At 41.3% G+C, this 22,759-nt stretch overlaps 1 protein-coding gene across 1 annotated transcript in view; it reads left to right on the top strand.

Moving 5' to 3' along the window:
• PAK7 (p21 protein (Cdc42/Rac)-activated kinase 7) overlaps positions 1-22,759 on the top strand; it is a 174,464-nt gene that overhangs the window by 104,542 nt on the left and 47,163 nt on the right. Inside the window, exon 4 of the mRNA XM_006758084.2 lies at positions 19,092-19,877. Within this exon, the coding sequence (XP_006758147.1) occupies positions 19,092-19,877 (786 nt within the window). The remainder of the gene's footprint in view (positions 1-19,091; positions 19,878-22,759) is intronic.

The following is a 22,759-nucleotide window of genomic DNA, read 5'->3' as shown; positions in this document are numbered from 1 at the left end:
CCTCTGACCCCTTGGTACAGTGGCTCTTGAGTCTAAGGAGGTGCTAATTTAGCCTCTGCCTGAGGTTACCCAGCAGGAACTACGAAGAGCGCTGCAGATTCCTCTTCCCTTTTTTTGGAGTTTGGAAGTGCCTTGATAAAGCTCAGCTGTGAAGGATGCAAGCGCTGTGGGGCCTTCTCTTAGAAGTTCTGGGTCTGTCTGACTGGGCTGCAGTTAGGTAATTACAGGTTGCAAATGGCCGGGGCATTCATATGCAAAAGCCTCTGGGCAGCCTGGGTGGGCGGGGTCTCAGGGAATCAACGGGTGGAGCAAGCAGCTATGGCGGAGTCTCAGCCCTGCCCTAAGGAGACGCGCGTCTCAGTGTCCCAGTAACGGCTGCAAGCACCTCTGAGGGAAAGCCGCCTGCTGCCGGACAGTCCAGTTTCTCCCCGCGTGAGTCCTGGGTCCCCAGAGCCTTCCCGGAACCGGAGTTCAGAGCCGTGGGGAGCTTGTGACTCCCTCCGGATTCAAAAAGACCGCCTCGGGTGCCAGCCCCTTTCCGCGCGCGAGCCCCGTACCTCTGCACTTCTCTCCTGCAGCTTCTCTTGCTCTCAGTGTGCCTCTCCTTCCTTCTAGTTGTAGAGTTTACAGTCAGCCAGGCTTCCTATGGTTCTGGATGAAGTCCGTATTGTTTCTCTGAGGTATTAATCAATTGTTGTGCACGGCATTAATTTCCCGGTGTTTATCTCTGCCGCCATCTTAGTTCTACAATCAACATTATGGTTATATGATTCATCCTATCAGCATCACTATATACAATTGTCACTGTTGTCTTTCCCAAGCCACCAACCAGATTTGGGGTCTTTTATTCCTTTGTTTGTTCAACAAACAGCTACAGAGAATCCAGAACATTAGGCAGAGACTAGCAGTGATGGACACACCTTGGACCATCTGGCCTGTCTACAGTCTCTCCACTTATAGCTCAATGGGGAAGCAACAGTGGTTGTCCACACTGTATCTGGCACTGTCCCAGGTGCTGACACATACCCTGTCTCACTTGATCCTCCAGTCAATCTAGGAATACATCATTATGTGTATATTACAGACAAGGAGTCTGATGCTTAGACAGGGGCTTCTGCAGTTTGTATTTGGCCATAGAATTAATAGGTGGCAGAGCAAACACTTAAACCTACATCCATCTGTGTGTGAAGCCCCTAGAGCAGTCACACAGATGCCCTGTTTCATGTGCTCTGAATGCCCCTCAGTCTCCCTGCAGCACTGGTGGACTGATTCCATGCTCTGTGTCCAAGGCCTTCCTCTGACATGACAGGTCAGCCCAGAAATGCCAAGGCATTAACTCCCCCAGAGACAATCCTTAACCAACAGGGGAAGGGAGTTGCTGGGTGAATACATTCACTTCCCTGTCCCTCAGGGGGATAATTCTGATGTGCATTTTGTGTGCATCCACAGAGGGCCCTGCTGGACTGAGCCCCGGTGCCCCACAGGGCTCAGCTCATTAATGCACCCATGTTGGATTTCTCCCATTTCCATTACACTTTCCTAAATCTCACATCACTTCCTGGAATCTCCTCCCAAATAAAGAACCTGCACTACGTCCTTCTTCGGGGTCTGTTTTCAGGAGAAACCAAATTAGGACACACCTGTTCTCGCTGCAGTTCCCTGTGATGGGATGCCTAACGCTTACAAATAGCGTGCATTCCAGATTATACCCCAGTGGTTAGCTGTACGAACGCTGAGTGCCCTCCCTCCCACAGAATGCCTGGCCTTCAGCACTCAGTGCCCCATGGAGGAGAAAAGCAGTGTCCAGACAACCAATCACCTTGTTCTCTTCTCTCCAACAGGGTGCCTAAGGAGAGAGGAGGAAAGGGTGGAGTTTGGTGTGTGGGTGGCAAAGAGGCAGAGTGATCAGATCTGAGAGACTCACCAACTAGGAGGATCATCATAGGTCCCAAGTTTGGATGCAACAGTTTTGAATAGAGATTTATAACTGTTTAATAGCAAAAGCTTTGGATCTAAAGAAACCTGGCTTCAAACTTGTTCCTCCACCTAAACTAGCTGTGTGACTTTGACTGTGTTGCTTACCCCCTTCCATAAGTCAGTTTTCTCATGTCCTGTGGTGGTAATAATCTTGCCAATTCTATAGGGTTGTTGAGTGGATTAAATTTGAAAATGCAAGTAAAGCCCTTAACATACCTCTCAGGAAATAGATCATTTTTAAGAATTTAGCAATGTGGATGTGCTGGCTAAGACATGGATTCTATAGTCATATGGCTTGGGTTCAGATAGACAGCTTTTCTACTTGCTGTCTCAGGCCTCAGCTTCCACATCTGTAAAATGGGGATAATAAGAATTCAGGCCTCATAGAGTTGTTAGGAAGATTACACATAGAAGAACAGAGAGTGGGGAAGGAGAGAGGGAGAGAAAACTTTAAAAAGTGGGTAGCACTATGTTGTCCATAAATCTAGGAAAAGCAACTTGAATCAGAAGCTGTTTGGAGACAGGGCAGGCGCAGTCATGGATTATGGGTCCAGACAGTTTGGACTAACTAACATGTAGGAGGGATATTAGCTGACCAAGAAGAAAAATGCGAAAAGATAGACCTGAATTTTCCTCTGGGCAGAAGCCCTGGGTGAGTTGAAAACTAGGCAGGGAGAGGTCAAAACTCTTAGATGTGAGGAGGTGCTAATTCTCTAATTAAAGTAGGACAGAATGTAAAGCCTTTGGGGAATGGGACCATGTAAGTAGGAGGGGATTCGCAGAGGCAGAAGGAAGAAAACAGAGGAGATAGAGTTGAATAGACATAAAACAAGATATCTTCCTCTTCCCCACCAGGTAAACCTGGCTGCTGCTTATATGTCCTTCCTCCCCGCTGGAAGCACTTCCCAGGAGAGAACATACGTTGCATCTCTCCCTAAGAGCTCCATCTACCCAGAAAGCCATCATGTTATTACACAGGTAGCTTAGAGGAGGTTTGGCTGCTTCTCTGTCTAGAGGCAGCTGTGATATGCCCTCTGCAGGCCTCCATGCCATGCCTACCAGCTTGCTATGCTCTAAGGTGCTTCTGTATTGAAAGTTGTCCCACCCAGTTTCCTGGGTTTTGTGCCAAGACAAAATGGGGCAAAATAAATCATCTTGGCTTTCCCATCAAAGACACCTCTGTCTCAACCATCTGTGATGTAGAGGGACAGGGATTAAAATGCATGACTGATGATACATGTTTTTGTTTTGTTTGCTTGCTTTTCGTTTTGTTGTGATGTTTTCTGGTTAAAGACTAGATGAATTAAATGTATGTATTTTTGCCTGCACAAGCTCTATTCTGTATACACTCAAGCAAGATGAAGTCCTTGGGTTAAGTTCAAATTATTCCCTAAGAGGAAACCCAACTTTGGTTGATAAAGAGGGTCCCTTCTGTATCTTGCTCAGATGTTGTGGTCACATTTGACAATTTTGAGTAGCTCTGAAACTCAGCTCTGTCAATGTTGAATGTAAACCAAGATTTTTACTAGCTACCAATCTATCATGGAAAAGTCCTGCAGTGCAATATGATAAGCACAGAATGAAATGCAAAAGGAACCTTTAGATTCTCAGGACCTGATTGGCAAATCAGCCTAAATTTCTATCCATAAATGTGATGGTGGGTGAGGATCTATACTAGACACATCTCAGACACCAAAAGGGCTCTGCTCCACCTGAATACAATGGGGCTGGTCACAGGCAGTGTTATTCTTTAGATTGTACATTAAGCAAGTAAGGAGCAAGGGCTCTGAATTCAGACATTCTTGGAATTTTATTCTGACTAGAATAGTCAACTGTGGTGGCAAATATGCTGCATAACAAACAACCCCTAAAAATGTAATGTAATATTTTTCTTGCTCATGGGTCTGCAGGTTGGTCGGGTCACTCTTTTTCAATCTTCAGGACAGCTGAAGTTGGTTTCAGGTTTTAGGTTGGGTTCAAGTCTGTTCTAGATGCCTCTTAGGATAGTTCTTGAATGAGCAAGAGCCAGAGCAGACTCTTTTCGGGGAAGATGGCAAGAACTCAGAGGACCAAGCCAAACAGTGCAAGCACATAAGAGTTTTTGCTGTGTATATTCACCAACTTTCCAATAGCCAAAGTAAGACACATGTCCAACTCAAAGTCAATGGATTAAGGTTTATATGCCACATACTCTCTAGAAGCACAAAGGTCACATGCAAAGACTTGAATTTATAATCATCACAGGGAAGGAGGTTAAGAATTGAAGCAATTATTTATTCTACTACAACCACTAACAACCTACAGAACCTTAGACAATCATTGTAATTTCTCTTTTCTCATTTGTAAAATGAGGCATAATAATACTTGGCTCCTGGAACTGTTGGGAAGATTAAAAGAAAGAGTTAGAGGATAGCACACAGTGGGTGATTAAAGAGTCACTCAATTGTTTTTGGACCCCATTCGTCCTAATTTCTTTTTTCCTGACATTCCATCAGTAGTACCTCCCTCCCCAAATTACTGAATTATTTTGTTTGGCCTCCTCTCACTTCCAGGAGTGATTCAAATTATTATAATTGCTCATGAAGTCAGGGCAATGTGAATATCTTTGCAGACTCTCCTTTGTCGTCAGACTATGAGAAAGATTAATTGAGATCCAAGTATCAGCTTTTTGGTTGTGAGGCACCATTTATAAATGAGGCCTCATACAATACACACCTCTACTTTGCCCTCCAGCTTAAATATAAGGCAAAGCTCTGAAAGCTGATATTGTCCCAGCCTGCTGCAGGGAGAATTACTTCCACACACACTTATCACCTGCCAGTACTGGGTCAGAGTGGGGCCACTGACCTCTAGAAGTGAAGTTCTGGGTCCTTGTCACATGGAAATAGAAGAATACATACGTCAGGCAGAAGAATGCATAAGCCATACAAGAATATACTAGAAAGACTGTGGGGGGAAAAAAACGAAGCCATGCCTGTGCCCTAACTTTTCTCCTTTCTCCCTTATCAGGTAAGTCATGGTCCCTGTTCCCTGTCACATGCAGACAAGTGAGTAGGGGAGGTAAGAGAGGACAAAAGCATTATTCCAGTGGAAGACCCTTCATGGGAACAAGCGGACAGGGGAGAGGTAGTTTCCCTGATGATCTGTTTTACAAATAAGGAAGATTAGTCCCTTTCTGGGAACTTTCTAGCCAGTGGAGAAATCAGTAGGTTTAGAGTCAGTAGTCTGGACTCATATCAATAAAGGATCAAGTTATCTATTATCACAAGTAAGGTTGTATAGCAAAGCACTTCAAAGTTAAAGAGCTGAAAACCCAGCCCAAACTACAAAACAGCACTGAAGGAAACTTAAAGAGGACATAAATAAATGGAAAGACATCCAGTGTTAGTGGATTGAAAGACTTATTTATAGATTTATTTACAGATTCAATTCAATCCATATCAATATCTCAATGATGTTTATTTGCAGACATAGAAAAATCCATCCTCAAATTTATATAAAATCTCAAGGGACATCAAGTAGCCAAGCCATTCTTCAAAAAAAACAAAGTTGGAGGATTCATACTTCCTGATTTCAAAATTTACTACAATAATAATAACTAAACCAATATGGAGTTGGCATAATGATAAACATCTAGACAGAATCTAGAGCCCAGAAACAAACTAGCACATGTGATCAGGTGATTTCTGACAAGGTTCCAAGACAATTCAATGGGGGAAGGATAACATTTTCAACAAATGGTGCTGGAGAAACTGGATGATATACATTGCAAAAGAATGAATTTGGACCCTTACCTTATTACAATATACATAGGAATGAACCCAATTTAAATCAAGACCTAAATATAAGAGCTAAAACTATAAAACTCATAAGAAAACATAAGGAGGAAGCTTTGTAACAGATTTGGTAATGATTTCTTGGATATGACACTCAAAATGTAGACACCAAAAAAAGAAAAATTAATAAATTGAACTTTGTCAAAATTTAAAAATTTGTGTATCAAAGAACACTACCAAGAGAGTGGAAGTCCAAGCCACAGAAGGGAGGGAATATTTTCAAATCAAATATCTGATAAGGTGTTAACATCCAGAACTCCTACAATTCAACAGCATAAATAAACAATTCAATTCAGCAGTAGGCGAGGGACTTAAATAGACATTCTCCAAAAAAGATATACAAGTAAGTGCTTGAAAAACTGCCCAACATCACTAGTCACTGGGAAAATGCAAATGCAAATCAAAACCACCATGAGATCCCACTTCACATCCATTGGGATAGCTATTATTTTAAAACATTATTATAGTGGAAAATAAATGTTCCAGTGATGTGGTGAAGTTGGAGCCCTCATGCACTGCTGATGGGAATGTACTCTGATGTAGCTGCTGTGGAAAACAGTTTTGTGGTTCCTTAAAAGTTTAACAGACTTACCGTATGACCCAGTAATTCCACTTATGGCTATGTACTCAAAATAATTGAAAGCAGGGATTCAGATACTTGAACATCAGTATTCACAGTAGTTATTCACAATCACCAAAAGGTAATCAACAGATGACAGGAAAAAATATGGATGAACTTTGAAAACATTATGCTAAGTGAAAGAAGCCAGACACAGGGACAAATATTATATGATTCCACTTACAGACGGGACCAAGAATAGGCAAATTCACAGAGACAGAAAGTAAATTAGTGGTTCCTAGAAAATGGGGGGGCGGTGGAGGGAGAATTATTTTTAATGGGTACCGTTTCTGTTTGAGACTATGAAAACATTCTCAAATACATAATGTTGATGGTTGCACAACAGTGTGAATGTACCTAATGCCACTGAATTATATATTTAAACGTAGTTAAAATGGTTAATGGTATGTGATACCTTACCATGATATTTTTTAATAGCTCTTAAAACAGTAAGCATTTGTTGTTCCTCCAAATTCTGCAAATTTAGGCTGCACTCAGCTGGCATGTCTTCCAGTCTCATCTGGACTCACTCATGCCTGTATGTATACTCAACTGCTGAGATTGCCGGAGACAGGCTGGGCAAGGATGGCCTCAGCTGGGCTCACCCGGATCTGCTCCACGAGTGTGTCATCATTCCCCAAGCCAGCCCCTGCTTGTTCGCATGGCAGCTGGGCAGGGTCAACGCTGCACCACCTCTAGAGTTGGGGGTTCAAGTAGGCATGACATCACTTTGTGTGCATTCTCTTGGCCAGAGAAAGTCCTGTGGTCAAAGCCACACAAACAACTGAAATTTGCTCAAGCAAACTGATATTTAATGGCTAAATTAAAAAAAAATTAAGTGATAATAGGAAACTTTGCATAATTACTAAAATGCCCATTTATATAGACAATAAATAGAACCAAACATCTAACCACAAGGCTATGTCAGTTTAAAATAAGTTTAGCCATGGATGAGGACACATTTGTAATACCTTAACTAATAAAAAAAGAAAATAAAATAAGTTTAGCCATAAAGAAAATCCAAAACGAACTCAAAGATAAGGCTTGGCCATACCCCTGCTTGTATTTCATGCTGACTCATCCTTTATGGGCAAAAGCAGATGGAGGGTTTAATGATTAGCACAATTCAGGAGCAGCCTGCCACCCCACGACTCATCTCTAGTGAGTTTCCACTCACATAATGCCCCCTTTCTCTGCCCACAGCAAGGATTCCCACTGCCCACCACAGGCACACAAGCCTTCCCCCTCCAGCAGGCAGCTTCACCTGCGCTGGGACAAAGGGGTCCAGGTTCTAGCTCTTTATGTCTCCTTTCTTCTGCATCTCCCTGCTCTAGCCTGGGGAGGAGAGGGGTGCATAGATGAAGTGGGTTCCTTAATCTAGGACGGTCAGCAGCCCTGGCTTATCTCAGATCCTGCAGCTGGCCAGCCCAAGCTTGTTCATCTGGGAGAAGCAGGGGACAGAGAGGGTGGCAGTGAGCAAGGCTTCTTGCAGACCAGACAAAGAATGGCTATAAGGTCACTTCTATCACTTTCTTTTGTGTATGCAGGCCATCCCAGGTTCAAGATTCTACTGCCTCCCAATACAAAGACCTACAAAGTCGTGTGGCATGGCAAGGGGGAGTAATTGTGCCTATTCCACAGGCAATCTATCACAGAGACTAATACCAAACTGCATTGCTTGACCCCTATGTCAGTGGTCGGCAAACTGCGGCTCACAAGCCACATGCGGCTCTTTGGCCCCTTGAGTGTGGCCATGAAGTTTCAATTGCACTGTACATGCACTCCCGCATGTGGTATTTTGTGGATGAGCCACACTCAGGGGCCGCAGTTTGCCGACCACTGCCCTATGTGATACATTTTAGTGAATGTGCCTTATCTGCCACATTGAGTAAGAATACTGATATCTATGCCCCATACGGGAAGAGAAGGAAACCCTGTTTTACTTCATTTTTATTTTTTTATTGTACAATGCATCAGTGTTTAGAAAAGGCATATTGGTTACCTCCTGTGTCATATTTTTTAGACCCGCCTTTTTCACTCTGGCCATTGCTGAGGCAACTGCTACTCACCTCAGTCTCACCATTTGCCTCTGCTTTGGGGCAGGGCAATTTCTTTACTGCCACCCTCTGGGACACCTGTGGGTGTCCCTCAGCCATTCTGAGGCAGGGGATTGGAAGCAGGTTGATAACTACATCCATGTTCATTCCCTTGGTCAGCTCTGAGACTCATTCTTCACAGCTTTTCAAAAACACTGAGCCCCGATTGTCCACAGATAATCAGCTGGATAATTCCCCCTTGAACAGGCTTCCCTCCTTCCTGCTGTACCCTCATCCCTGTTCCTGGACCTTACTTTCCAAAACATACTACTCACATGCAGGCCATTGTCTCGCTCTGCTGTGAGGAACCCAGGCTAGGTCAGATGAATATGGCACATGGAAAGCTTGGAGAATAATATGAAATGCTATTTATTAACTACCCACGTTAAGAAACATATGTGGACTCTTGTCTCATGGATCTCAGAGATCTCCCTGTGCTTAGAAATGGTTTTTTTGTTTGACAAAATGAGTAAATTAACGAGTGGAAATACTAAGGCAGACATCATTGTTCCCTAGACACTGAACCGAGAAACAGCCAGCAAACAATAGCTAAGTTTCCAACTACGGCATTCGCAGTCTCCAATGGACTTTTAACGCGAACATAAAATATTTTGGTCAATCTGCCTTGAGTTGACTTCAGCCTGGACACCTCATATCCCAAGAAACAAGAACCAGGGCTATGAACTGCCCACATTTGCTTTGCCTCGTTAACAGTAAATAGAAAGTCGCCTTCAGGGATTGTCCATCTGTGGAACTGGTCACTAGGAGTAAATGTGCTGGGTTCTCTGTGCTTTAAGGAGCAGAGAAAACGGCAAACACTAGAACATTTTCCAATTAACTTAACGAGGAAACCTTGATTTCTAGAAAATTTAGAAAACCTTTCTTAAATTCATCCTACTTTTTTTGTAATTTGCTTAGAACATAATAATTTTAGTGAGTAAAGGAGTTGGTTTCTTTAGATTCCACATAATTGACATGATTATGCGATTTATTTAAAAGGGTCTTAATGGTTAGAAACCCGCACCACCACCTCCACTCTGAGATATCCTGCCCTAAGTCTCATATTTTCCTGGAATATGTGATTCTCAATTATTCACCCAATTCATCCCACCCCCTATGGTTACAAAAAAAAAGTGGTATGTAGAACATGGAAAGAAAATAGAAGATCTGAGGTCTTTGGGTTTTAAAAAAGCCAGCCACCAGTAAGTCTTTCTTCCCATAAGCATCCAAGTATATCAGGTGTGTTCCTTTGCTGTGATTATGTTCCCAGCTGTTTGCAGCCACATTCTTTCCTAAAAACAAGGGAATTAGTTGCCCACAAACAGGGCAAGAGTTTAGATAAATTGTTAAAAGCAGATACTTTCTGAGAGAGTCCTGGTTTGTTCTCCAGTCATGGGACTAATTTAGCTTATTGACCTCCTGGCAAGTGTTTACCCAGAAAGACAAAATGAAACACATTCTGGAGGAGGGTGGAAGATACTGCTTTTGAAAAAGAAATGTGAGGTCTTATTAGGGCAAAGCTGTTAATTACACACTCCGTTATTGTCAAGGTTGATACAGCCTGTGAGAGCAGAGCCGTTTTTTCATCTCTTCCCGGGAACAAGGGGAGACAGCTGTTCTTGGGGACTGATCCATTATAGCTTATCACCAGCCGACAGCCCGAGGAAGGAGCGCCATGAAATATTTCCACTGTCACCGGGAGCCAGAACAGATGCCGAGCCAGTCCATGCACAATGGAAAGACAGTGAGAACTGTGGCATCCAACTCAGATAGATTGGGTTACATTGATTCTTTGTAGTGCCTGGCTGTTCTGCAGCATGAAATTCACTGATCCTCTTGCAGTTATTCTATTATTGATCTCTATAAAACTGCACAATCTTGCTTTAATAAGCATCAGATACTGACAGTAATAAATAGTGGCTCTTATATTTTGAAGCCTGGTTAAACTGTGTTGTAAAATTCCGCACATTTACATTTCATGAATACCGGTCTGCCACTTCTGGTTCCTTATAGGGGAGCCCATGCCAGAGAAACAAATACCGCCCCCGCTCTCCTTTAACTGGTCTTCCTGATTAGATAAGGCTATTAGACCCTTCTTTGTAAAAATCCAGGGGGTGGGGCATGTCAACAATTTATGTCTAATAAACACTTAGATCATGCAAGCCCCTTTTTACTGACTGAATAGTTTTCATTGCAAGAGGGAATGGCATGTGCTTTCTTAAGAGTGACCCGTTTATACCATCAGTAAACATTTCAAACACTAAAAAGGAGATTCAAGAAAAACCATGCCTCAGTACACTATGCTTTGGTTTCTTTGATTTTTAAAAAAATTATAGATAAAATTTTCTTCTTTTCAAATGCCTGCAACCACACCTCCCTTCTATGGTACTCGGGTTTTAGTCATGAATAATTCTGAGATGCAGAGCTTCACAGTAAGATCATGATGATATAGAAGCAGGAGTTCCAACTGGTGAAATCTGCTACAGTCTTCATTTTGGTTAAACATAATAAATATTACACCTTCATAGGAAACAGGAAACTTAAACAGTATGGCTCCCAACAGCCAACTATAACATCATATAATTTTAACATAATATGTATCTATATATTCAACACTGTATATACATATTAAAATATATTTAGCACTATACTCTTTCTATATATAAAATATAAAATCCCACTATACTGAAAAAGCAATCTCAGTCTCACATTTTCATGATGAAAGTAATCCTGATTGTAGAAATTCTGGAAAATACAACAACCCCATTGAGTTAACGGTGACCAGTAGACAAGCTGGGTTGTTGCCTGGGAGCTTGTTTGAGATCCAGAACCTCAGGCCCCCTCCTGAGACCAATTGGATTAGAATCTGCCTTCAACAGAATCTCCAGGTAATTTGTTTGCACATTAAAGTTTGAAAAGTACCTGTCTAAAATATAAATCACCCTAGTCTCCCCACTTAGAGATGACTACTTACAATATATATATATATATATATGGTTTCAATACTGAGACTAACTTTGTTAATATTTGTGACTCAGACTTTACATTTTTAAAAAGATAATAGAGTGAGTGTTGATCATGATTTGAAAGTATTTCATTGTTTTAGATCTAATGAGTAGTGTTGAATATATATTAACAGTTGTAATTATTTTGAAGTACATCTGTTTAAATTTAAAACATTTGTATCTAAAATTACTAATAATCATTTTTAAAGTCTTCTATATCAATCATCCTTTTACATTCAAAATATGAAGGTGAGATTTATGTCTTCTATATGTTGCTTGCAACTTCTTTTTTTACCTAAATTATTATCAGCCTAATTTAAAAGTAAATTTTACCCATAAAATTGTTAAACAATTACCATTTATTAGTACTTACTGTATGCCAAGAATCATGCCTGCTTTTCACACAAATTATTTCATTGAATCATCAAAATAATGCTATGAGATAAGGGTTTGTTCTTACCATTTTATGTATTAAGAAATCAAGCCTTTAAAACATTAAGTAAGTTGCTCAATATCATATTGCTATGAGCCTAAGATTCAAAACAAAGATATCAAGTATTACATTGTTTTTTAAAAATGTGTTTTCCCCTCAGTGGATAGTCTTTTTTTTTCTTCTTAATAGCATTTAGTTCATAACAATACTAATATTTCTTCTTCCACATTATAAATATAAAGAATTTATATTTATACATATAAACAAATATAAAGAATTCTATTTATGAAGTTTACCACTATAATTTTGTATAAGAACTCAACATATTTCTCTGGATGGTGGGAATGCAGACTGATGCAGCCATTATGGAAAACAGTATGGTGTATCCTCAAAAAACTAAATGTGGAACTGCCATTTGACTAAGTAATCTCACTTCTAGGATTATATTCTAAGAAACACGAAACACCAATCAAAAAGAATGTATGCACCCCTATGTTCATAGCAATGCAATTCATAATAGCTAAGATCTGGAAACAGCCCAAGTGCAGTAGATGAATGGATAAAAAAGCTGTGGTATATTTACACCATGGAATGCTATGCAGCAGTAAAAAAGAAGGCTCTCTTACCCCTTGAGACTGCATGGAAGGACCTGGAGTAATTATGCTAAGTGAAATAAGCCAGACAGAGAAGTACAAGCATTACATGATCTCACTCATATACAGAATCAAATGAACAAAACAAACTAACACACAAAATAGATCCAGAGTCATAGAAGTATGGAACAAACTGTTGAATCTCAGAGGGAAGGTGGGAGTGGGTGAGTGGATGGGTGGGTGGGAAGAGATCAACCAACAAACTTACATGCATTTATATGCACTAGGGGCCCAGTGCACAAATTTGTGTACCTTGAAAGGAACTGTGGGCCACCATGGGCACAGGGACGGGCCTTGGCCAGTCCTCTGTGCCCCTTCCCAGCCCCTCCCGCCATGGCCCCCAGTCCTCTGTCTGTTGGTAGCCATGCTCCTGCTGCCACCGCTCCCATGCGCTGATGGCACTGGCTCTGCTAGCACCTGCTGACAGTGGTCATTGACCCATTTTTGATGGGTTATGATATCACACATCAAACCTTTGCATTGCCAACTGGTGCTAATTTCTTTAGCTCAAGAGTCTGAAGAGAACCTTGGGAAGATAGCTAGACTGGGAGAAAGTGGACTTGGGTTTCAATCCCAGGTCTGTGTCATACCAGTTGGCAAAGTCAACTGAGTCAGTTTTGCTCAGTAAAAGGAGAAGATGACCTAGATGATCTCTAGATTCCTTCCAACATTAAGATACTGGAAATGATTCTGTGGTCCTAGACCTGAATATTTCACGTATGCAGAGGTGGGAAACATGAAGGTAGACAGAAAAGATTAATTGAAATGCTAAGACAGATAGCATTAGAGAAATGCCCCCGCCCCCGCGCCTAGGATATAGACCCAACATTAAATATGAAAAATTCTAATATAGTTAACTATTATTTGGCAAGTTCAGAGAATGTCTGGATAATATATTTTGTAGAAGAATTTTTTCAAATAGGTCTGATAATTCAGAAGATACTTAAAGACCTTGGCATACCTTACAGTCATTATTCATGTGGCCCATCAGTTAACACAGATGACTGGGATGAAAAACACCAGAAAGATACCATGAATTCTTATGTCATTTTCTTTGTGTAACCTGCCTATTGTTCATAAGAGAGAATAAGAATATGCACAGGGTAATTTCTATCCAGAATTCTGGCTAAAAAGACTTTTAGTTGATATGCTGTGATATAAACAAACTGATGCTATTTTCTTAAAAATCCCTGCAAATAATAGTGAAGAGGAGACCAACCGTTTAAAACCACAGAGAGTAACAGTACATATGTCTAAGAGGGTTTGGAGAGCATCCTGAGCAAATAGAAAGAGAGGTTGTGAACAGGTAAAATACACCTGAAATGCAATAGGAAGCTGCTCAAATAGATATGATATTTTTGAGGGTGAATTATTAGCATTCATATTGAATGCATTAAAAGATGCCCATTTCATCTTTTCCCCTTCCTTGGGCTGCTCACTCTTCCCTATTCACATGTATTATTCCTCTACATTTATCTGTTGGGGTGAGCATGAAACATTGCTGCTCTGAGAAAATGATGTTATAGTTGGTTGTTGGGAGCCATACTGTTTAACAGTTTCCTGTTTCCTATGAAGGTGTAATATTTATTATGTTTAACCAAAATGAAGACTGTAACAGATTTCACCATGTTGGAACTCTTGCTTCTGTATTGTTTGTTAGTTTATTTTGTTCATTTGATTCCGTATATGAGTGAGATCATGTAATGCTTGCATTTCTCTGTCTGGCTTATTTCACTTAGCATAATTACTCCAGGTCCTTCCATGCTGTCACAAAGGGTAAGAGAGCCTTCTTTTTTACTGCTGCATAGCATTCCATGGTATAAATATACCACAGCTTTTTTATCCATTCATCTACTGATGCGCACTTGGGCTGTTTCCAGATCTTAGCTACTGTAAATTGCACTGCTATGAACATAGGGGTGCATACATTCTTTCTGATTGGTGTTTCGTGTTTCTTTGAATATATTCCTAGAAGTGAGAGTACTTGGTCAAAGCAGCGCACACACACACACACACACACACACACACACATACCGCTGTCTGGGGGAGGCTCCAACAGAATATCACCAACTTTGGCAATCAGCCAATCAATTTATACCCTTCCACATACAACCACAACATATATAATGGAACAATATTCAGTGATAAAAAGTAATCATGAAAAAATATGCCATTAATTCACAGGACAACCTGGATAAACCTCAAATGCCTTATGCTAAGTGAAAGAAGACAGACCAAAAGTCTCCAGAGTGTGTAATTTCATTCATATAATATTCCAGAAGAGGCAAAACAATAAGGATGCAAAAAAAGACCAGTGATATCAAGGGTTTTAGGAGGTAGTGTCTGACTAGGGGAAGCTCAGGAGATTTGGGGTTAGCAGGGGAACTAATCTGTATGGCACTGTAATGGTGAATACATGATGCTTTGTATTTGTCAATACCCACAGAACTTTCCAGCACAAAGAGTACACTGATGCATGCATTTTTTAAGTCGACCAGAAGATCAGAGGATCCCAGGATGGAATGCAGACTGTGACCCCCCCCCCAAAAAAAAATCTAACTATTACCTATATCTGACTAACATAATCTCATTAAAGGGTGTGTGGGGGGTAAGTAACTTTGGAAAACAGTGCTTTGAATGGAAACTGTAAGACCAAAGTAAAAAAGAACTCTATATAAGAACTATACTCTGGCTGGCTGTTGTTTCCCATGCTGGTATGGCTCAATATTCTGAAGCTTCCATACATGTACACTGGGATTGAATAAGTAAATGAATAACAGGTGGTGAGATCCAGGTTTTTCACTGTCAGAACCGGGGGGAGGGGCAATTACAGATAAGGGGAAAGCTAGAATGAACCATGCGGTACTAGACTAGGTTCAGAGACAATAGTATAAATTCATGTTTAGCTTAATATAGACACAGATGGGTAGCTATAATTATAGACGTGTGCATTTACCTGTGTAAGTATACATGTATACATTTCCTCATCATGTGCATGAGAGGGCCAGGAAGCTATGACACACCCGGCACCCAGATTCTAGTTTCTAATATCATTCTCCAATAACAAGGCTCCTTGGGATAATGGCTGATTTTAGGGCAAAGCAGGGACATTACAAAGTAAGCCTTGAGAATATTAGAGTGCCAGAAAGTAAGACGTATTCAAAAAAAAAAAAGAATGGGGGATGTGTTAAAGTGACATAGCAGCCAGCCTTAGAGAACTCTCAATAACCAAAGATGGAACCATTTGAGCAACAACACAAGTAACATAGCATTGGCTTATAACCCAAAATATAAGTATCCATGATTCCATTCATATTAATACAAATACATGATTGAATAAATAAGCAAATATGTAGAATAGATAAGACCCCTGTGCATAAGAATTCAAAATACCCTCCTCTTAAGGGCTTGGCTCCTCTTCCCTTGAGTATGGACTGCACTGTCTTACTTCCAAAGAGTGAAATATGGAAAGGATGTGGGGTAATATAACTTCACAGTGTGGAAAACTGGCAGACACTACCTCAGCCAGGTGATTAAGGTCAGCATCATCAGTGATAAGTCATGTTGGTGCTGTGTACCCTGGATATGATGTAATGAAACTGGTTCATTACTTTGTGGTCTTCCTCCCCAAAACCAATAACCCCCGTGTAATCATGAGCAAAACTTCAGACACCCTCAACTGAGGGACATTCTGCAAAATACCTGACCAGTACTTCTTAAAACTGTCAAGCTCATCAAAAACAAGGCAAGTCTGAAATTTTGTTACAGACCAAAGGAGACATGACAAATATATGTAATGATGTGTACTGGGCGGGACCCTAGAACACTAGGAAAAAGATGAATGAAATCTGCATCAATTGTGGAGTTTAGTTAATAGCAATGCAAGGTGTTAGCAATGGGGAAAGTAGGTGAAGTATGCGAGAACTCTATCCTCTTTGCAACTACTCTGTTAATCTAAAACTATTCAAAAATTAAAAGTTTATTCAAAGGAAAATGGCAGAGACCAAAAGTATTAGTCCAGGGCTAATTTGGAGAATGGGACAAGACCTTGTCTTTCACTATATAGCCATAGTGAAATGTATATATATCTCCATTTCAGAGAGGAAGGGAGAGAGAGAGATAGATAGAAACATCAATGATGAGAAAGTATCTTTGATCTGCTGTCTTCTGCACGCGCCACACTGGGGATCAAGCATGCAACCGTATGTGCCCTGACCGGGAATTGACTGTGACCTCCTGGTCCATAGGTCAATGCTCAACCACTGAGCCATACCGGCTGGGCCATTATGTATAGTTTGATAATCACTGATCTAGGAAAACATTTTCTGGATAATTTTGGCTTTTTCCAGTTTAAAGTCTTCTTCCTATTGTACTGACTGAGATGGTGTTGAACTCCTTGTTATTTGCTCAAAGACATTTTTATCTTAAAATCCTGGAAGTCTGAAGTCACGACACTTTGTTCTTTGTTCATTTGTCCTCCCCCAACGTATTTTGCTGCAAACCTTGTCATCATTAAGGTGCAGCCCACTGGCTTTGTAAGCGGTTTGTGACTTCCTTCTGTTCCTGGTATTCCGGTTCTATTTAGGTCCATTAAAGGGAGCGTGTGGGCTTCACAATTTGTCACCAAGATTCAGGTACACCTACCTCATTACCAAGCCCCCAAAATTCAGTGATGATGCTACACAGAATTGTGGCCATAACAAGTATTGCAGTTATCTAATCTAATAAAAGAGAAACATGCAAATTGACCATACCTCCACCACACCCACAAGCCACACCCACAAGCCAATCAGGAGCAAATATGCAAATTAACCCAACTAAGATGGCGGCAGCCATGGAGGTGGAGTGAACAGGAGGCTTGGCTTGCCCCCGGCAATGGAGGAAGCCAAGCTTCCTGCCTTCCCTGGTCAGCCCCACCAGGGAGCTGGAGTGAGCAGGGGGCTGGGGTTGCCCCGGTGATGGAGGAAACCAAGCTTCCTGCCTGCCCTGCCAGCCCTGGGCTCCGCTTAAGGATACAAAGTTTCAATTATAAGAGATAAATAAATCCCAGATACCTGTTTCCGGCTGGCTGTGGCCTCTGCTTAAGGAGGCGCTGGGAGCCTGGGTTGCCTTGCTCCGCTCAAGGCTACAATTTTCAATTATAGAAGATAAATAAATCCCAGATACCTGCTTCCCTCCGCTCAAGGAGGCACTGAAAAAAAAAAGAAAAAAAAGAGGGGCTGGGAGCTTGGGTCACTGGGAGCCGTGGCCAGCCTGCAAACAGTCATCAGCCCCTCAGTCAGGCTGGCCAGGCACCCCAGTGGGGCCCCCACCCTGAAGGGGAGCGGGCCTAAGCCAGCAGGTGGACATCCCCCGAGGGGTCCCAGACTGCAAGAGGGCACAGGTTGGGCTGAGGAACCCCCCACCCAAGTGCACAAATGTTTGTGCTCCAGGCCTCTAGTATACTTAATAAAACATCACATTTGATCATGAATTAAATCACATGAGTGATTTTCATGCTGCTCCCTGTTTACAGTTCAGAAAGTTCTGTTTTCTTCTAGAAAATCTGATAACTTCAATTGTTATGTGTCTCCCATGAAAAGCTAAAAAATAAAAAGTGCAAAATTTCTGGGTGTGCTAATATTCAAGTAACAATGTTTACTGGGTTTGCAAATAATCTGGATAATGAATATAAAAACATAATAAAACTCCTTTTACAACCAAACAATTACAGACTATTAAAATTATAACACCAGCTTATTGTTAGGTGGTTAGGGTTGATTATTTAAGCAGAGGGATTCCCCACGAACTGGTAAATAAGATAATGCTAGCCAAAAATAGTCTCCTAAATGGCTTTCTTTTCCATTTTCCCCTTCATTCTTATTGTTGGCACTATTGCAAATGTCCTCATTTCCCCCCAACTGGCCCCCCTCCACTAAATGGTTTTTGATGTTTAATTGATCTTTCTGTTGAGATAGGTAAGGAAAGTTTTACAATTTGAGAGAGCGCCGAATCCTAACCACTAGACCACCAGGGATACAATTTGAGATTATTATTTAAATATTTTATTTCACCACTGAAGTCAATCAACAGTTTTTTGGTTTTTAATTTTTTTGTTGGTTTGTTTGTTTTGTTAGTCCTCACCTGAGGCTATTTTTCCATTGATTTTTAGGGAGAGTGGAAGAGAGAGGGAAAGACAGAGAAACATCGATGTGAGAGAAACACATAGACTGGTTGCCTCCTGCATGGGCCCGGACTAATGCCCTGGCCCGGCAGGAGCCTGCAACCAAAGTATGCGCCCTTGACTGGAATCAAACCCGGGACCCTTTGGTCCGCAGGCCAACGCTCTATCCACAGAGTCAAACCGGCTAGGGCTTTAAATCATTTTTAATGAAATGTTCCTCTGGTTCCTCTGGTTTAAATTGGATGGGGTGGGCATGGGATTCTTCCACCAATTGTTTGCTTTAAACAGTATTCCCTTTATTATTCCCAGACAATCGTTCGAGGAAACAAACCCTGCCAGGAATCCTCCATCAACGGCCTCCTGGAGGATTTCGACAACATCTCAGTGACCCGCTCCAACTCCCTAAGGAAGGAGAGCCCGCCCACCCCGGACCAGGGCGCCGCGGGCCATGGCCCAGGCCACCGGGAAGAGAACGGCTTCATCACCTTCTCCCAGTATTCCAGCGAATCCGACACCACCGCCGACTACTCCACCGACAGGTACCGCGACAAGAGTCTCTATGGAGACGATCTGGATCCGTTTTATAAAGGCAGCCATGCGGCCAAGCAGAATGGGCACGTGATGAAAATGAAACACGGGGAAGCCTACTATTCTGACATGAAGCCTCTGAAATCCGACCTGGCCCGATTCCCCATCGATTATCACACGCACTTGGACTCACTGAGCAAACCCAGTGACTACAGTGACCTCAAGTGGGAGTACCAGAGAGCCTCGAGCAGCTCGCCTCTGGATTACCCGTTCCAATTCACGCCTTCCAGAACTGCAGGGACCGGCGGCTGCTCCAAGGAGAGCCTGGCCTACAGCGAGAGCGAATGGGGGCCCAGCCTGGATGACTACGACCGGAGGCCAAAGTCATCCTACCTGAATCAGACCAGCCCGCAGCCCGCCATGCGGCAGAGGTCCAGGTCGGGCTCGGGGCTCCAGGAACCGATGATGCCCTTCGGAGCAAGTGCATTTAAAACCCACCCCCAGGGACACTCCTACAACTCCTACACCTACCCTCGCTTGTCCGAGCCCACAATGTGCATTGCCAAGGTAACGTCCTCTGCCTCCTTGCCTCCAGAGTGGGGGACCCTCCACCAAGGTGGTGAGAGCACCGCCTTCTTATATAGTCAGATTCTCAAGTGCTGGGTTGCCTTGTAAGTGAGAATCCATATGGAAATTCTGATTTCCATCCCCCAGCCCCGAGAGCCGAAAATTTAGGGCAAGACACATTTATTCATTAGAGTAAAGGTCTGTGGGGAATCGTCTATGCCTATGGGGTTTCTAGTTAAAAGGCAAAAAGTCGTGTTTATTTGAAAGAGAACTTACTACAACATGAGCACATTGCATTTATCGTAACGTCTCTGTGAAGGAGTGTATGATTGTAGTTCGTCAGATGGAATAATACAGTGGTTCCTGCATTCTGAAAAAAAATGTATGTGGCTCTGCTGAAAAGGAAAAAAAAATCAGGATAATGCAGTAAGTTTTTAATAAAGTTAATTTTATTCCACTTGAGGGACAATTCTTCATTTGAGAGTATGTTCTTTCTATTATTGTTGTCTTGAAATATCTTTTTTTTGTTTGTTTTAAATTTGGGGATGATAGATAGAAGCTGGTTACTGGGCCTTTTTCTGTGCTTTTTATTTTCTTTTGTTTTGTTGTAACTCCTTTGTTTCTTAAAAAGCAAGTTTAAATGTCAGCTGCTGTAAATTTTCTTTGAAATTTGGGGACCACTGTTGTAGAAGTTCCTGAACCTGAACGTACTCACTTGGAAAAATACCTTGGAGAGTGTGCAAGTGGTTTATTTTCCCATGGTAGCTTAGAAATGTTTCTGCTACCTCAGCTGTAGGGCGAAGTGAAAATGGGGCAATTGGTGATGGGCTGTGGATTCCAGAGGTCTCAGGCTAGTTGAGAGGGACGTGACTTCTAGTAGCGTGATCATGTATGCTGTACCAAATGCTCTCTCTTCAGCAGCTTCATGGGAGGCGAGCCCTTGGGGGATGTCCGACTGCTTGTTTTATTGATTGTAGATAGTCAATATTTTTCTTTGCTTATTATTTCTCATAAACCCAACCCAATGTGTTGAAGTCATTTAGGGACATGCTAGTAGTGACTTTAACCGTACTTTAGAGAGAGAAAAAACAACAACAGAAAAAACTCTCACTTTAGTTTCCAATACATAAAATGAGAAACAAAGACCTGAAATATATACATCTAGTTAAAATTTAAATATTGAGAATGTTTTTCATCTCACTATGTGAGTTATTTGAACTCCCGTGATCAAGGTATCATGACTGCCTTTACTTCTTATGTTCTTACCAGGGCAATTGTTGGAAAAGAGGTCTGTCTAATTGACCAACACAAAAAGCTCATACACATGACGTATGAGATAGTTTATTAGATTTCCTGTGCATATCACTCACCTGAGGGAACCCCTTTGTAGTTCTAGAGTGAAATAAGGGAATCAACACATTCCATACCTGAACCTGGTAACATCCGCAGGTTTTGAACAGCAGTGGTTACTTTATGTAACAGAAAAGAATGTTTTTCAGCTTCACTGAGGTATAATTGACAAAATTTAAAGATAATTAAAATTTACAACATGATGATTTGATATATGTAAACATTGTGAAATTATTCTCTCTGACATAATTAAGACATCCATCACTGTACATATTTACTTTTATCAGGGGGAGAACATTTAAGTTCTAATCTCTGCAGATTTCAATTATACAGTAGAATTCTATCATCATCATGTTATACATTAGGTCCTCAGACCTCATTCATCTTATTACTAAAGATTTGTACCCTTTACCAACTTCTCCCTCCTCACCCTTGTCTCTGACAATCACTTTTCTTTTCTTTTTTTTTAAAATATATTTTATTGATTTTTTACAGAGAGGGAGAGAGATAGAGAGCTAGAAACATCGATGAGAGAGAAACATCGATCAGCTGCCTCCTGCACATCCCCTACTGGGGATGTGCCCACAACCCAGGTACATGCCCTTGACCGGAATCGAACCTGGGACCTTTCAGTCCGCAGGCCGATGCTCTATCCACTGAGCCAAACCGGTTACAGCAACAATCACTTTTCTATTCTCTGATTTGATTTCTACCTTTTTAAAAAAAGATTCTACATATAAGTGATATTTCACTTGTCATAATGCCCGGCTGGTACTCTTATTTATTGCAAATGGCAGAATTATTTCTTCTCTTTTAAGGCTGAATAATATTCTATTGTATATATATTTTCTTGATCCACATTTTATTGAGCCATTCATCTGTTTATGGACACATGACTTGTTTCCATACCTTGACTATAGTTAATAGTGCATTGGTCATGGGGGTATAGTTATCTCTTCCACATAAAGATGATGTTTCCTTTGAATATATATCCAGAAGTGGAAATGCCAGATCAGACAGTAGTTTTATTTTTAATTTCTTGAAAACCTTTATTCTATTTCCCATAGTGGCTGTACCAGTTTACATTCCCATCAATAGTTACAATGGTTCTTCCCCCCCACCCCATCCTTGCTAGCATTTTAAATCTTGTCTCTTTGATAATGGCTATCCTAACAACTGAGAGATATCTCACTGTGGTTTTGATTTATAGTTTCCTGATGATTAGTGATGAAGAGCACCTTCTTATGTATCTGTTGGAGATTTGTATGTCTTCTTTAGAAAAAGGTCTATTCAGATTCTTTGCCCATTTTTTTAAATTGGGTTATTTGTGGGTTTTGTGGTATGTGTGTTTTTCTATCTAATTGTTTGAATTACTTGTATATTTTGGATACAAATATCAGATATTTGTATCAGATATTTGGTATTATCTTTATCAGATATGTGGTTTACAAATACTTTCTCCCATTCCATAGGTTGCCTTTTCATTTTTGTTGGTAGTTTCCTCTGCAGAGCAAAACATTTTTAGTTTAATT

The sequence above is a fragment of the Myotis davidii genome, unplaced genomic scaffold (assembly GCF_000327345.1).
Source record: "Myotis davidii unplaced genomic scaffold, ASM32734v1 scaffold32, whole genome shotgun sequence".
Lineage (NCBI taxonomy): Eukaryota > Metazoa > Chordata > Mammalia > Chiroptera > Vespertilionidae > Myotis > Myotis davidii.
Note: the sequence above shows the minus strand (reverse complement) of the source record. Positions and strands in the feature narration are given on the sequence as shown.